General features: G+C 41.5%; 1 protein-coding gene across 2 annotated transcripts in view; it reads left to right on the top strand.

The window, feature by feature from the left end:
• Window positions 1-12,238, top strand: part of ak3 (adenylate kinase 3) — a 77,586-nt gene extending 65,348 nt beyond the window's left edge. For both annotated transcript variants that reach the window (XM_080188543.1, XM_080188542.1), the window contains exons 4-5: window positions 7,119-7,237; window positions 11,757-12,238. In XM_080188543.1, coding sequence (XP_080044669.1) covers window positions 7,119-7,237; window positions 11,757-11,856 — 219 coding nt within the window. In that variant the 3' untranslated portion in view covers window positions 11,857-12,238. The remainder of the gene's footprint in view (window positions 1-7,118; window positions 7,238-11,756) is intronic.
• The last annotated feature ends 1,967 nt before the right edge of the window (window positions 12,239-14,205 follow it).

The following is a 14,205-nucleotide window of genomic DNA, read 5'->3' on the forward strand; positions in this document are numbered from 1 at the left end:
CTATGAATAAAAAAGAATGGGAAGAAAGACTTGCATTTATTTAGCATGTTTCACAACTCCTGGACATCTCAAAGTGCTTTACAGCCAAAGAAATATTTTTGTTTTTTTTTGCAATGCAAGAAACAGGTCGCTAATTTAAGCTCAGTACGATCCCACAAACAGTAACGTGATGATCAGTTAATTTGGTTGAAGGTTAAACATTGGGACTCCCCGACTCTTGCTCAAGTAGCATCCATTTGCCTGCCTAAGGGCAAATGGACCTCACAATAAAAATCTCCCTCAGAAGAAGTTACCTCTGCCAGTGCACTGTTCCCACTTTGTGAGGCCAAGGCAGAGATCTTTTGCTGTTGTTTACATAGAGGAAAGTTTAAATCAATCCATTAGATATAAAAAAAACTCTATTTGGAATCCAGTTATTAGCCATTTTGCAAACTAGAGTCATTATGGTTTCTATCTGTTTTGCATTGAATCTCCCTATTTGTTATTTTTCTGAATAACATTCTTCATTTGCAACTTGGTGGCCAATATTCCTTTCTGGTCACAGTACAATTTCAGAGCTTGTTGTGGTGAATCCCAGGATTTATCTTTTGTAAATGCTGTCACTGAAGATTTCCAACATCTGGTACCGAAGCTTCAAACCATCCAATGTCAGGAGGCCCTTATATCACTGAGCCATTGCCTTTTGTTTTACAGTAATTTTTCAGTATCAACACTAACTGCTGAGTCTTTCAGTAACAATCACTCCAAGACCCATGCTGACAAAAACATTAGTTGGCTTCCTGTTGATAACATTAGCAGCAATCTGAAATCAGAAGATGTTGGTGTACTGTACAGACCAAGTTAAGTATATAAAACAGGGGAATGTCACATTGGTTACGCTGCTAGTGACCTCGAGGCCTGGACTAATGATCTAGAGAGCAAGTTCAAATTCCACCTGGCAGCTTGAATTGGTGCCAGTAAAATTGACAGTGACTCTCAGATTGTGATTAAAAATCCAATGTGTTCACTGATATTCTTCAGGGAAGGAAAGCTACTGATCTCGTTTGACCTATATTTAACTCCAGTCCCAAACCAACATTATTGATTCTAAACTGCTGTGCTAAGTATCCTAGCGTCACATCACTAGAGCACTGTGGGAGCATTTTCATTACACAGCTGATAATTGTGACTGAGGGTTAAAACAGTAAGTGCCAGCCATCAACTAAGCCTGTTAGTTTTCACAGACATTACTGCATGTTGCCCTGACCAAAATAGTCTATGCTTACCAGTCCTATATTGGTAAACTAGAAAATTAACATTTGCTTAATTTTTTTATTTGCATTTTGGTAGCATTGTAGGATTGTTCCTAGGGAGTGAAGTGATTTGTAGCACGAACTCTATTGCTAGAGCCTTTTTCATATTGATTAAAAGAACAGTTGAGTTATTTTGCCACTGGGTGCGTGTTACAGGCCACTAAATGTGGAATGGAGACAAAAGAACAAATTTGTGGCAATTTATTAAAAGATACGATTCACAGCGTGATGGAGATTTTTGTTACCTTCATTTTTATTATCCATTTGACGAACGTTGGCATTACTGGCTAGCCCAACATCTATTGCCTATCTCTAATTGCTCTTGAGAAGATGGTGGTGAACTTTGAACCCTTTCTGTCCATATGGTATATGTATAAAGACAATGCTGTTCAAAGTGAGAGCTCAGGATTTTCACCCAGGAACAATGAAGGAACGGCAAAATAGTTCCAAGGCAGGATAGTGAGTGGCTTAGGGGGGGATCTTGCAGGTGCTGGTGTTCCCTTGTCCTTAGAGATGGTAGAGTTTGTGAGTTTGAATGTGCTGCCTAAGGACTTGGTGAGTTCCTGCCATGCATCTTGTAGATAGTACACTTTACTGCTATTGTGTGAGGATGGTAGAGGGAATGGATGTTGAAGCTGGTATATGGGATGTCAGTCAAGCAGGATGTTATCGTGCGACCTCAGTGTTGTCAGAACTGCACTCATCCAGGTAAATGGAGAGTATTCCATTACACTCCTGACTTATGCATGTAGATGCTGGACTGGCTTTGGGGAGTTGAAAAGCAAGTTATTTTCCACAGAATTCCCAGCTTCTGACTTGATGTTGTAGCCACAGTATTTATATTAATTAGTCCAGTTCAGTTTCTGGTTAATGGTAACAGGCTTCAACAATGGTAATGCCATTGAATGTCATGGGACAATGGTTGGGTTCTCTTTTATTGGAGGTAATCATTGCCTGGGATTTGTCAGTCCAAGCCAGATCTTGGTGCAGTATCCATGGGTGGTAGGGTAGTTAGCATTGCTGCCTCACAGCACCAGAGGCCTGGGTTCAATTTGCATGTGTGCGTGCCTGCCCCTCCCCCACACACTCGATCTACAAACGTGAGCTTTAGGTGATTGGCCATGCTAAAGGTGCCTCTTAGTGTCAGGATTAGCAAGGTCAATACGCGGAGTTACAGGGATGGGCCCTGGTTAGGATTTGATGGGCTGAATGGCCTCTCTCTGTACAGTAGGGATTCTATGATCCGAGGAGTCACAAGTGATGCAAATATGTCGCCTTCTGATTCATCAGCTGAGTGGGGTGAGCCATAAGGAGGTTTCCTAACCATGTTTGAACAAATGCCATGTGATTTCATGGGTCCAGAGGTGATGTTGAGAACTACCAAGGTAATTACTTCAATTATACGTTACCATGATGTCACCACTTGCTGGACGTGGCATACCCAGGGGGTAGCAGTGATGATACGGGACATAATCTGTGAGGTATGATTGAGTGAGTATGACTGTCAGTCTGTTGCTTAACTAGCAGTTCTAACACAAGCCCTCAGATGTTCGTGAGTGTTGACTGGGCTGATTTTGCTATTGTCATTTTGGTTGCCTGGATTGATGCTGGGTGACCTGTAGACTTTGTAGCAGTTTGTTACTACTTGAGTAGCTTGCTTGGCCATTTCATAGAGCAGTTAAGAATCAACCCCATTGCTGGGGTTGACATGTAGTAAGAAGTCTCTCAACACAAGGTTAAAGTCCAATAGGTTTATTTGGCAGCACAAGCTTTCAGATTCTCGGGCTCCTTCTTCAGGTGATTGAGGAGTTTGTTCACAAACAGGGCGTATATAGACACAAACTCAATTTGCAAGATAATTGTTGAAATGTGAGTCTTTACAGGTAATCAAGTGTTAAAGATACAGGTGATGTGAGTGGAGAGAGGGTTAAGCACAAGTTAAAGAGATGTGTATTGTCTCCAGCCAGGACAGTTAGTAAGATTTTGCAAGCCCAGGCAAGTCATGGGGGTTACAGATAGTGTGACGTGAGCCCAAGATCCCAGTTGAGGCTGTCCTCGCATGCGGAACTTGTCTATCAATTTCTGCTCAGCAGTTCTGCGTTGTCGTGTGTCATGAAGGCTGACTTGGAGAACACTTACCCAAAGATCAGAGGCTGAATGTCCATGAGTGCTGAAGTGTTGCCCGACTGGAAGGGAACACTCCTGCCTGGTGATTGTCGAGCGGTGTTCATTCATCCTTCATTGTAGCATCTACATGGTCTCCTCAATGTTCCATGCCTCAGGACATCCTTTCCTGCACCTTATCAGGTTGACGACATTGGCCGAGTCGCAAGTGTATGTACTATGTACCTGGTGGATGGCGTTCTCATGTGAGATGATGGCATCTGTGTCGATGATCCGGCATGTCTTGCAGAGGTTGCTGTGGCAGGGTTGTGTGGTGTTGTGGTCACTGTTGTATGGTGTTGTAGTCACTGTTGTATGAAGGCTGGATAGTTTGCCTGGATACAATGGTCTGTTTGAGGTTGTGCGGTTGTTTGAAGGCAAAAAGTGGGAGTGTGAGGATGGTCTTGACAAGATGTTCGTCTTCATCGATGACATGTTGAAGGCTCCATGGAAGTACTCTCCGCCGTGTCGCGTGTTTGTCTTCTGAGGAGTGTGGTTTTGCGTTGTGGTGTATCAGAACTGTCGATCTCCACTCTCATTGTCTTTAAAAGACTTGATTACCCGTAAAGACTCGCATTCTAACCATTATCTTGTAAATTGAGTTTGTGTCTGTATATGCCCTGTTTGTGAACACAACTCCTCACTCACCTGAAGGAGCGAGACTCCAAAAGCTCGTGCTGCCAAATAAACCTGTTGGACTTTAACCTGGTATTGAGACTTCTTACCCCAGTCCAACACCAGCATCTCCACATCATAGTCATATGTAGGCCAGACCAGGTAAGGACAGCAGATTTATTTCCCTAAAGGGTAATTGACAATGGTTTTATGGTCACCATTACTGAGGCTATATTTATTTTAATTCAACTTATATTAACTGAATTTAAATTCCATCAGCTGCCATTGCGGGATTCATGTTCACATTCCCAGAGCATTAGTCTGAATTTCTGGATTACCAGTACGCCACTGCCTTCCCCCTTTAACAACGTAAAGAGCAAAGAGGGGGAGAAATTTCTGAAATGTGTGCAAAAGAACTTTCTCAATCGGTATGTTTCCAGGCCAACAAGGAAGAAAGTAGGGTTAGAACATAGAACAGTACAGTACAGGCCCTTCGGCCCTTGATGTTGTGCTGAGCTATGTCCGAACCCAAGATCAAGCTATCCCATCCCCTGTTGGAGTTGTATTCACTGGGATCTGATTCTGGGAAAATGAGGTAAGGGAAATATATTTTTGGGGCACATGTGGTAAATCGCAGTTATAATAGTATCAGGTTTAGAATAGTTGTGGGAAAAGACAAAGATTAGTCAAATCCATTAATATTGAATTGGAGGAAGGCTAACTTTAGTGGGTTGAAAAGGAATTTGGCCAAGATGGATTGGAGGGGGAAAGGAAGGGAATCCAAAACAAGAGCCCACTGGATGACTAAAAAATATAAAGGTTCAAATAAGGCAGGAAAGGGAGGCCAATGACAAAGATTCATTAGCAGAGAACTAAGCAAAATATAGGAAGTGCGTAACAGATCCAAAAAAGAAGAGGGACAAAGAAAGAATACATCAGCAGCTAACATGGAAGGGAGCCCAAATATCTTAAAAACATTTTGTAAGTAGAAGGCTGGAACTGATTAGGAATTAAAATGAAATTCACCTTGTGAAGGCAGGGGTCATAGCTGAGATACTAAATGTGTACTGTATCCCCATCTCCACTGAAGACAGATGCAATGTAACAAAGAAGCAATATGTAATTGGATAAAAACTAAGCAACTAAAAGGCTGACAGTAATTAAGTAAAAGTCATCTGGTTCAGATGTCATGCTTGGGAGGCTATTTTGGAAAGTAAGGGCAGAGATTAGACACTCCAGCCATAATCTTCCAATTCTCCTTTAAGATCAGTATTGTGTCAGAAATGCAAATATAACATCCCTGTTTGAAATTGGGAAAGAAGGATAAAACCAGGAGCTATACTCCAGTCAGTCAAACATCCATCATGGGAAAACTTCTAGATACAATAGTCCAGGAATTGGCATTTTGAAAGAAGGGTATAGTAAATGAAGGACAACTGCCATGGGCTAAATTCTGGAAGTTTGCATGTAACACGAGAGGGGTAGTAAGAGGGACATAGACAGACTAGTCATGTGGCACAGAGGATAGCATCCCTACCTCTGAGCCAGAAGTCCATGTTTGGGTCTTACTCCAGGACTTGATGCAGTGGAAAACATAATGAGCCAAACAAGTTGATTATCAACCTGCAACTCTTTCCAACATGCCTCTGGCAGATGGTAAGAGCAGGCAAGTCTCCTAGTCAGCCTGAATCTGTAGAAGGCAATGGCAAACTACTATAGTACTTGCCAAGCATAACTATGGTCCAAACATAGAAGTTCATAATTGGTAAGGACATGGTACCTGAAGAGAGAGAGCAATAAAATGTGCATAGATGTGGTAATGAAAGCTAGCAGACATTTTAAAAGTGGTGCACTTTGGTCAGAACAGTGAATGGGGACAAAATTAACAAAATGTTCAATTTTAAGTGGGGTGCAGCAACAGAGACCTAGAGAAGAACATAAGAGCTAGGAGCAGGAGCATTTGGCCTCTCAAGCCTGCTCCACCATTCAATAAGATCATGGCTGATCTTTTTGTGGACGCAGCTTCACTTACCCTCCCACTCACCATAACCCTTAATTCCTTTATTGTTCAAAAATCTCCCTATCTCTGCCTTAAAAGCATTCAATGAGGTAGCCTCAACTGCTCCGGGCAGGGAATTCCACAAATTCACAACCTTTTGGGTGAAGAAGTACATCCTCAACTCAGTCCTAAATCTGCTTCCCCTTATTTTGAGGCTATGCCCCCTAGTTCTAGTCTCACCCACCAGTGGAAGCAGCCTCCCTGCTTCTAGTCTGATGCAATAAGTTTTCATGTTTTAAACTTCCCACAAACAATCCGATATTGTAGATCAAATCTAGAATCTTTACATCATTGCAGAATGCATTTCTTGGTCTACAAGTAGTCTCTGCTTCACATTGACGATGGTAGGTCATGAAGCCATGCAGCCTCTTTTGTGTGCTGACCATGTAGAACTGCCACCTGTCTGGGACATTCACTAGTTTGTAGGGAAGCGTGTAATCTTATCTCAAAAATGACTTCCTCTACCCTCTTTCCACATGTCAACATAAAACACAATCTTCCATTTCAGATAGAAATGCTAATTAGGTATCCTTGACCCTAACTCTCTTTCATCTTCAAACTAAATGATAGTTTACAGCCTTAACACGTTCCTGGGACTTCAGAAAATTCAACTGCTGCCATTATGTCCAAGAGTAAGTACCTTGCACCTTAACCTCAGCAAAATAATCTAAGCTTATTCAATCCTTAATAATCTACCCTGGTCACACAACCCCCTTCATTTACCCTAAATTTAAAACTACAGTCCCAAAATATAATAATCTTATAAACACAATTGTAACAATTTAAAGCCACTAATTTCAGAAATTACTTTGTTTTTTGAGAGCTTGCCACACCCACACTTAACTGGCCACACTTGTGATATGACAGTTAGTGTGCCAACTGGGTCATTCCAAGGGGGCAATGTGAACTTTTTTGGAGGAGGAGATGTGCTGAAATATGAACAACTTTACTTTTTTAATGCTCTGAATTATGAATCCTTTACAAAATAGGGGATTGACGATATCACTGGGGAACTTCTGATTCAGCGTAATGATGACAAGCCGGAAACTGTGACTTTAAGACTCCAGGCATATGAAGAACAAACGCGGCCAGTTTTGGAATATTATCAGTAAGTGGTTAAAGCAGCTTTTAAAGTGTGGTTAGTGATGAGCTCAACCTCCCGGAATTATGCCTCTTGGGTGTTCATGAAACATTGCTGTCTATTCAAAAATCTGGTCCAGCTCTCCTGTTTGAAAGGAAGTAGTTAATAATCAACATGCACGTAGAACAAGTCAGTGCCAGATATTCAGGGTAGCAATCCCGTACTAAGTTTATTGGAAAGGTTAATTTTTATTCAGATTAGTATAACACGAGAGTGATTTAACATTGTATATGTAAATTGGGCAGGCTTTCATGGGAAAAGAGAAGGATGAGAGATTGTTGAATCATTTATAAAACAGAGCAATCCAGTCAATCTCATTCTCTTATTTGATCCTCCTAGCGTTATTCCCTTCATATTGCCCATCCAATTGAAATTATTGATGGCTGCCATCCCCACCACCCTCAAGTTTCTGCCACACCACCCCCATGGGTAACAAGTTCCAAGTTGTTACCACTTGCTGCTTAAAAAGTTTTTCCTTGCATTTTCCCAAAATCTTAAATCTGTGCCCCTTAGATAATGGGAAGAGATTTTCCTTCTCTACGACTGTCTTAATTTTGTACTACCTCTGTCAAATTTTCCTTCATCTCTTTGACTCCAAGGAAACAAAGCCAGTCTTTCCAACCTAACCACGTAATGTATCTGGAATCATTCTGGTAAATCTCCTTCGCACTCTTTAAGGATCCTTGCATTTTTCCTAAAGTGGTGATCAGAACTGGACGCTGTACTCTAGCTGGGGCCCAACAGGAGCTTTATATGGCTTAACTTAAGTTATGGCATAACTTCCTTGCTTTTATACTCAATATCTCTCTTTTTATTAAGCCCAAGACCCCAAATACTTAGAAGGTGACAGGACATGCCGAGACAATGATTAGCAAAGATTGATGTACCTGAATCCGCAGAGATCCCTCGGTTCCTGCGCTCTTTAGAATTATACCACTATATGGACAAAGTAGAAATGGTTAAAAGCTTTAAGTTTCTTGGTGTCCTGATTCTCTCTTCCACCACCACCACCACACTCCAACACTATAGTTAAGAAAGCCTACCAATGCTGTTCCTCTCTCAGAAGACTATGGAAATTTGCATGTCAGCTACGACTCTCTCCAACTTTTACAGATGCACCATAGAAAGCATTCTTTCTGGTTGTATCACAGGTTGCTTTAGCTCCTGCTCTGCCTCTACCGTAAAAGAAACTACAAAAGGTCGTGAATGTAGCCCAATCCATCACGCAAATCAGCCTCCCATCCATTGACTCTGTCTACACTTCCCACAGTAAGAAAGTCTCACAACACCAGGTTAAAGTCCAACAGGTTTATTTGGTAGCACAAACCACTAGCTTTCGGAGTGCTGCTCCTTCATCAGGTAAGTTGGGAGCAGCGCTCTGAAAGCTAGTGGCTTGTGCTACCAAATAAACTTGCTGGACTTTAACCTGGTGTTGTGAGACTACGGACTGTGTTTACCACAGTCCGACGCCAGCATTTCCACGTCACACTTCCCACTGCTATGGCAAAGTAGCCAGCATACTTAAGTACTATGGGTACCCTGGATGTACTCTCCTCCACCTTCTTCCGTCGGGGAAAAGATACAAAAGTCTGAGATCACGTGCCAACCAACTCAAGAACAGCTTTTTCCCTGCTGTCGTCAGACTTTTGAATGGACCTACCTTATATTAAGTTGATCCTTCTCTACACTCTACATATGACTGTAACACTACATTCTGCACTCTCTCATTTCTTTCTCTATAAACAGTATGCTTTGTTTGTATAGCATGCAAGAAACAATACTTTTCACTGCGTACTAATACAGTGACAACAATAAATCAAATATATTGCTTCTCCCTATTCCTTCTGCCAAAATGCATCACCTCATATTTCTCTGTATTAAGTTCCATTTGCCTCTTGTCTGCCTTGTCAGACAACTCGTATCATCTTCTGTTTGCCACTCCTCCAAGTTTGGTATTATCATCAAAATTTGAAATTTTACTCTATATTCCAAGATCCAATCTTTATATGTGTCTAAGAAAACAGTCTAACAATGTCTTTTGAGGAAATTGGCTATCTGTCACCCTCCAGTCTGAAAAAGAACTATCTATGACTCACTGCTTTCTGTCCATAAGCCAGTTTTTTTTACTTCATTGGCCTTCTGAGTATCAGCCTTTGTAAATATTACTTTGTGAAAATACAACATCCAGGGTATTCCCTTCTGCAACCTGTTTTGCTTTTCATTCAAAAATGTCAATTAAAATGCATTTGACTTATCTACAAATCCATGCTACCTCTCATTAATTAACTCCAAAGTCTCAAAGTGCCTATTGATTCTGTTCTCCCTGGATTAAAAATTCCAAAACCCTACCCACCACTGATATACTAACTAGCTTGTAGTTGCCTGGACTGTCCTTGCATCCTCCCCTGAGTAAAGATGTTGCACTTGCCACTCTCCAATCCTCTGGCACCTCCCCCACATTTAGAGAAGATTCTACTTCCTTCAACAACCTGGGATGCAAGCAAGCTTTTTGGACCAGGTGACTTGTATCTGCTAAGCATAGCTGGTTTTTCTAGTGTTCTTTCACATTATCCATAGTCTCTGCTTCTATCAATATTTACAGAAAAGTGCTAGAAAATCTCAGCAGGTCTGACAGCACCTGTGGAAAGAGAGAGTAAAGCCAGTGTTTCGAGTCTAGATGACCGTTCGTCAGAGCTGAGAAGAAAGAGAGGCAGTAGAGATTTATACTAATGAGGGTAGGGAGAGGTGGTGGAATTGGACAAAGGGAATTTAAATGAGCATGCAAAAGGCTGAGGAGGTGTTGAAAGTGTCCATTAACTGATCATAATGCGTTAATGGCAAAACAAAGGTTTTGACTGCCTGAGGAGTGTGCAGTGGCCTGAAAAAGGGCGTGTGAGTATTGGGTAGAAAGTACCCCACTTTAGGCAGTCCTTTATCCATTCCCTTTGTCCAATTCCACCACCCCCTTCCTACCCTCTTGGTATAAATCTCTGCTCTCTTTCCTCTCAGCTCTGATAAACGATCATCTAGACCCAAACCATTGGCTCTTTTCTCTCTCCACAGATGCTGTCAGACCTGCTGAGATTCTCCAGCATTTTTCTGTTTTTGTTCAGATTCCAGCATCCACAATATTTTGCATTTATTTATCAATATTTTGTCAGATTCATTTTAATAAGCACCAATGCAAAGAAGCACTTGAGTCTTGTCCTGCACCTCTAAGCCTACACCACTCTCTTGGGTCCCTAATAGGATTCAATCCACCTCTTACTTTTACTCCATCACCATTTAGACACTGGTAGCAGATTTTTGAGTTCCCTTTTCTGTTGACTGCCAATCCATTCTCATACTGTCTTTGCCAGTCTGATTTTCCTCTTCATCCCTCCCCTCAACCTGACCTGGTTTTTACTTGAACTCACCTGAATTGCATCATACATGTTTTTGCTTCATCACAAAGTCCTTTTCATCCAAGGAGCCCGGTTTTTAGCTCATAGAACTTTTAGACCTGAAACATCTCTTACTTAAAGATCACTCATTGGTCTGCCTCACTTTTTTCTTGTTAGTTTCTGGTCCTATTTTAGCCTGGCTAGATCTTTTCTCGCCACAATGAAATTGAATTGATATAGGTGATACCAGGCTGATTCCTGGAATGGCAGGTCTGTTATATGAGGAGAGACTAAATTAGTTAGGATTAAATTTATTGGAATTTAGAAGAGAGAGAGAGGGGACCTCATAAAAGCTAGTGAAAGTCTAACAGGATTAGACAAGGTGGATTTAGAAAGAATGTCCACAATATTGGGGAAGTCCAGAACGAGGGGTCATAGTTTAAAAATATAGGATAAACCTTTTAGGATTGAGGTAAGGAGAAATTTCTTCACCCAGAGAGTGGTGAATGTGTGGAATAAAAAGTAGTTGAGGCCAAGATTTCAAGAAGAAATTAGATATAGCCCTTGGAGCTAAAGGGATATGGGGAAGGCAGTATCAGGATAGATTTTTTTAAACTTGCATTTATCTAGCACTTTTCAAAGTCTCAAAAACACTTTGTAGCCAATTAAGTACTTTTGAAATGTAATCACTGTTGGAGGAAATGTGGCTGCCAATTTGAGCACTGCAAACTCCCATGAACAGTGTTATAAAGACCAAATAATTGGTTGTTTTTATGATGTTGAGGGATAATTCTCCTACCCTTCAATATGGCACCGAGATCTTTTACCATACTTGAGCAGGCCAATGGGGCATTGGTTTAACTTCTCATCCAAAAGCTGGCACCTCTAACAATACACCCCCTCAGTACAGTACTGGGGTGCCAGCCTTCCTTTTTGTGTTCAAGCCCTGGAGTGCGAATTGACTCCTGAAACATGAGTGCCACCAACTGAGTATGATCGATTTTGGTCTTTTCCTTTGACAAGTTGTATGTTCCTCTGACGTTGGAATGTCTTGTAGAGAGTTTATTTTTTTTAATTAAAGATATTTTTTGTGCTTTTTATAGAAATCAAGGCATTTTGGAAGTCTTCTCGGGAACAGAAACCAACAAGATTTGGCCTGAAGTGCGTGCTTTCCTCAGCAAAAAGCTACCACCACTCTCTTAAATCAGAGCTCAACAGTGAGAAGGTTTCCATCAAATAGCATCTTGACTGATCATACGGCAAACATTAGAGAGGCAAAATGGTCTTTTGATTCAAGTCTTAAAAAAATTGTATTAATTTTTAGGAGCATTTCTCAGGAGTGCACTTTTTAAAAAAAAAGTTCGTGAAGAGTAAAGTAGCAAAACTATCTTAATCTTTGTTTACATAACTGATTATCTGTTGTAGTAATTTCATATGATCAATACTTAGAATCCCTACAGTGTGGAGGGAGGCCATTCAGCTCATTGAGACTGCAATGACGACAATCCCACCCAGGGCCTACCCCATAACCCCACTTATTTACCCTATTCTCCCTGCCACTAAGGGCAATTTAGCATGACCAGTGCACATATTTGGAGTGTGGGAGGACAGGGAAAACCTGCAAACTCCACATGGTCATCCGAAGCTGGAATTGAACCTGGATCCCTGCGCTGTGGGGCAGCAGTGCCAACCACTGTGCCATCCTCCACGTAACATATCCTTCCATTTGTATCTTAGTTATTAATGCTTAATTGCAAAATGTCCAATTTTTGGCATTTTTCCAAATGAAAGGAGAAAACATTGAGTATATGTGCTGTTAGTGGCAGACTGCAAGTCAGCGGTTGATCGAAACATGACAACTGAGTTGTACCATACAAAAGTTGATCAATCCATCCGTTGTTCCTGACTTGATAGGTGTGAATTTATAAAATAAACTGTGCCACAGCTCTTGGTGTTTTCAGAAGCAACACCAACTGCGTCCAGTTCCACAGCTCCCTTTGAGTGAAGGGGCTATACACTTCCTGCCATTGATCATACCAGGACTGCTAAAGGGAAGAAAACTTGGTGTAGCTCTTGCATTAAAGCAATAATGTGAAAATTCTGGTCCACAATTATTTCAATGAATGAAACATTTAAACAAAATGATACTGCCTAGACGTCCTCAAGCCTGACGTAAGATATTAAATAACTAAATGCTGCCTGTATTCAGAGGGTCAAACAGCCTTGGTGGAAAGAGTAGGGAAGTTAATACCACAGGTTGAATACCTTTTGTCAGAATTGGAAATAATTAGAGATCTAACTGGTTCAAGCAAGTACAGAGGGTAGGGTGGGGAGCAGAGGAAAAGAATGAAAGAGAAAATCTGATAGATTGGAAGGCAGTAGTGAGTAAATGATAAAAGATGATGGTGCAAGATATGTATGGGAACAGTTAAGAAAACAAAAAAACTATCTAGTGGAGCTAAAAATGGCAAAACTAGCATCATTACTGGCCACTTTCTGAATAAATAACAATGGTGGATATGATTGTGCGTAAAGTCTGTAATAGAAGGATATGGTATTGTCCCTTAAGCTTGTGTTGTTCCAATCTAGCTCAATGTAGGAATCCAAGGTCAGAGAGGGAATGTAACAGAGAAGTAAAATGACAGGCACTGGAACGTGTGGTTGTGATTATGAACTAAACAGAGATCTTTAGCAATGTGCTCACCCAATCAGTGGTTGGTTTCCACTGCAGAAAAGATTATAACATGAGCAGCAAATGCAATAAACTAAATAGAAAAAAGTGCAAGTAAATCACTTTGACCTAGAGGATTGTTTGAGACCTTGGACAGCAAGACGAAAAGAAGGGCAAATATGACATCTTGTGGCACTTGCCTGTAATTGGGAAGGTGGCGTGCTTTGGGCAGGGGGAAATGTTAGCTGTTACTGACTTGCTGAGCGTTTTCCATCTTAGAATCATAGAAACCCTACAATGCAGAAAGAGGCCATCTGGCCCATCGAGTCTGCACCGACCACAATCCCACCCAGGCCCTACCCCCATATCCCTACACATTTACCTGCTAATCCCTCTAACTTACGCATCTCATAAGAACATAAGAAATAGGAGCAGGAGTAGGCCATCTAGCCCTTCGAGCCTGCCCCGCCATTCAATAAGATCATGGCTGATCTGTCGTGGCTCAGTTCCACTTTCCCGCCCTCTCCCCATAACCCTTAATCCCTTCTCTTATCAAGAACCCATCAACCCGCTTCTTAAAAATATTTAGCGAGGCAGCCTCCACCACTTCAACGGGCAGAGAATTCCAGAGATTCACCACCCTTTGAGTGAAGAAGTTCCTCCTCAACTCCGTTCTAAACCGCCTCCCCTTTATCTTGAGGCTGTGCCCCCTAGTCCTACTGTCTTTTTTGAGCGGGAAGAGTCTCTCCACCTCTATCCTATCCATCCCATTCATCATCTTATACGTCTCAATGAGATCTCCCCTCATTCTTCTAAACTCTAACGAGTACAAGCCTAGTTTATTCAGCCTCTCCTCAGCTCAATCCCCTCAACTCCGGTAT

The sequence above is a fragment of the Carcharhinus amblyrhynchos genome, chromosome 5 (genome assembly GCF_965287045.1).
Source record: "Carcharhinus amblyrhynchos chromosome 5, sCarAmb.v2.hapA, whole genome shotgun sequence".
Taxonomy (NCBI): Eukaryota; Metazoa; Chordata; class Chondrichthyes; order Carcharhiniformes; family Carcharhinidae; genus Carcharhinus; species Carcharhinus amblyrhynchos.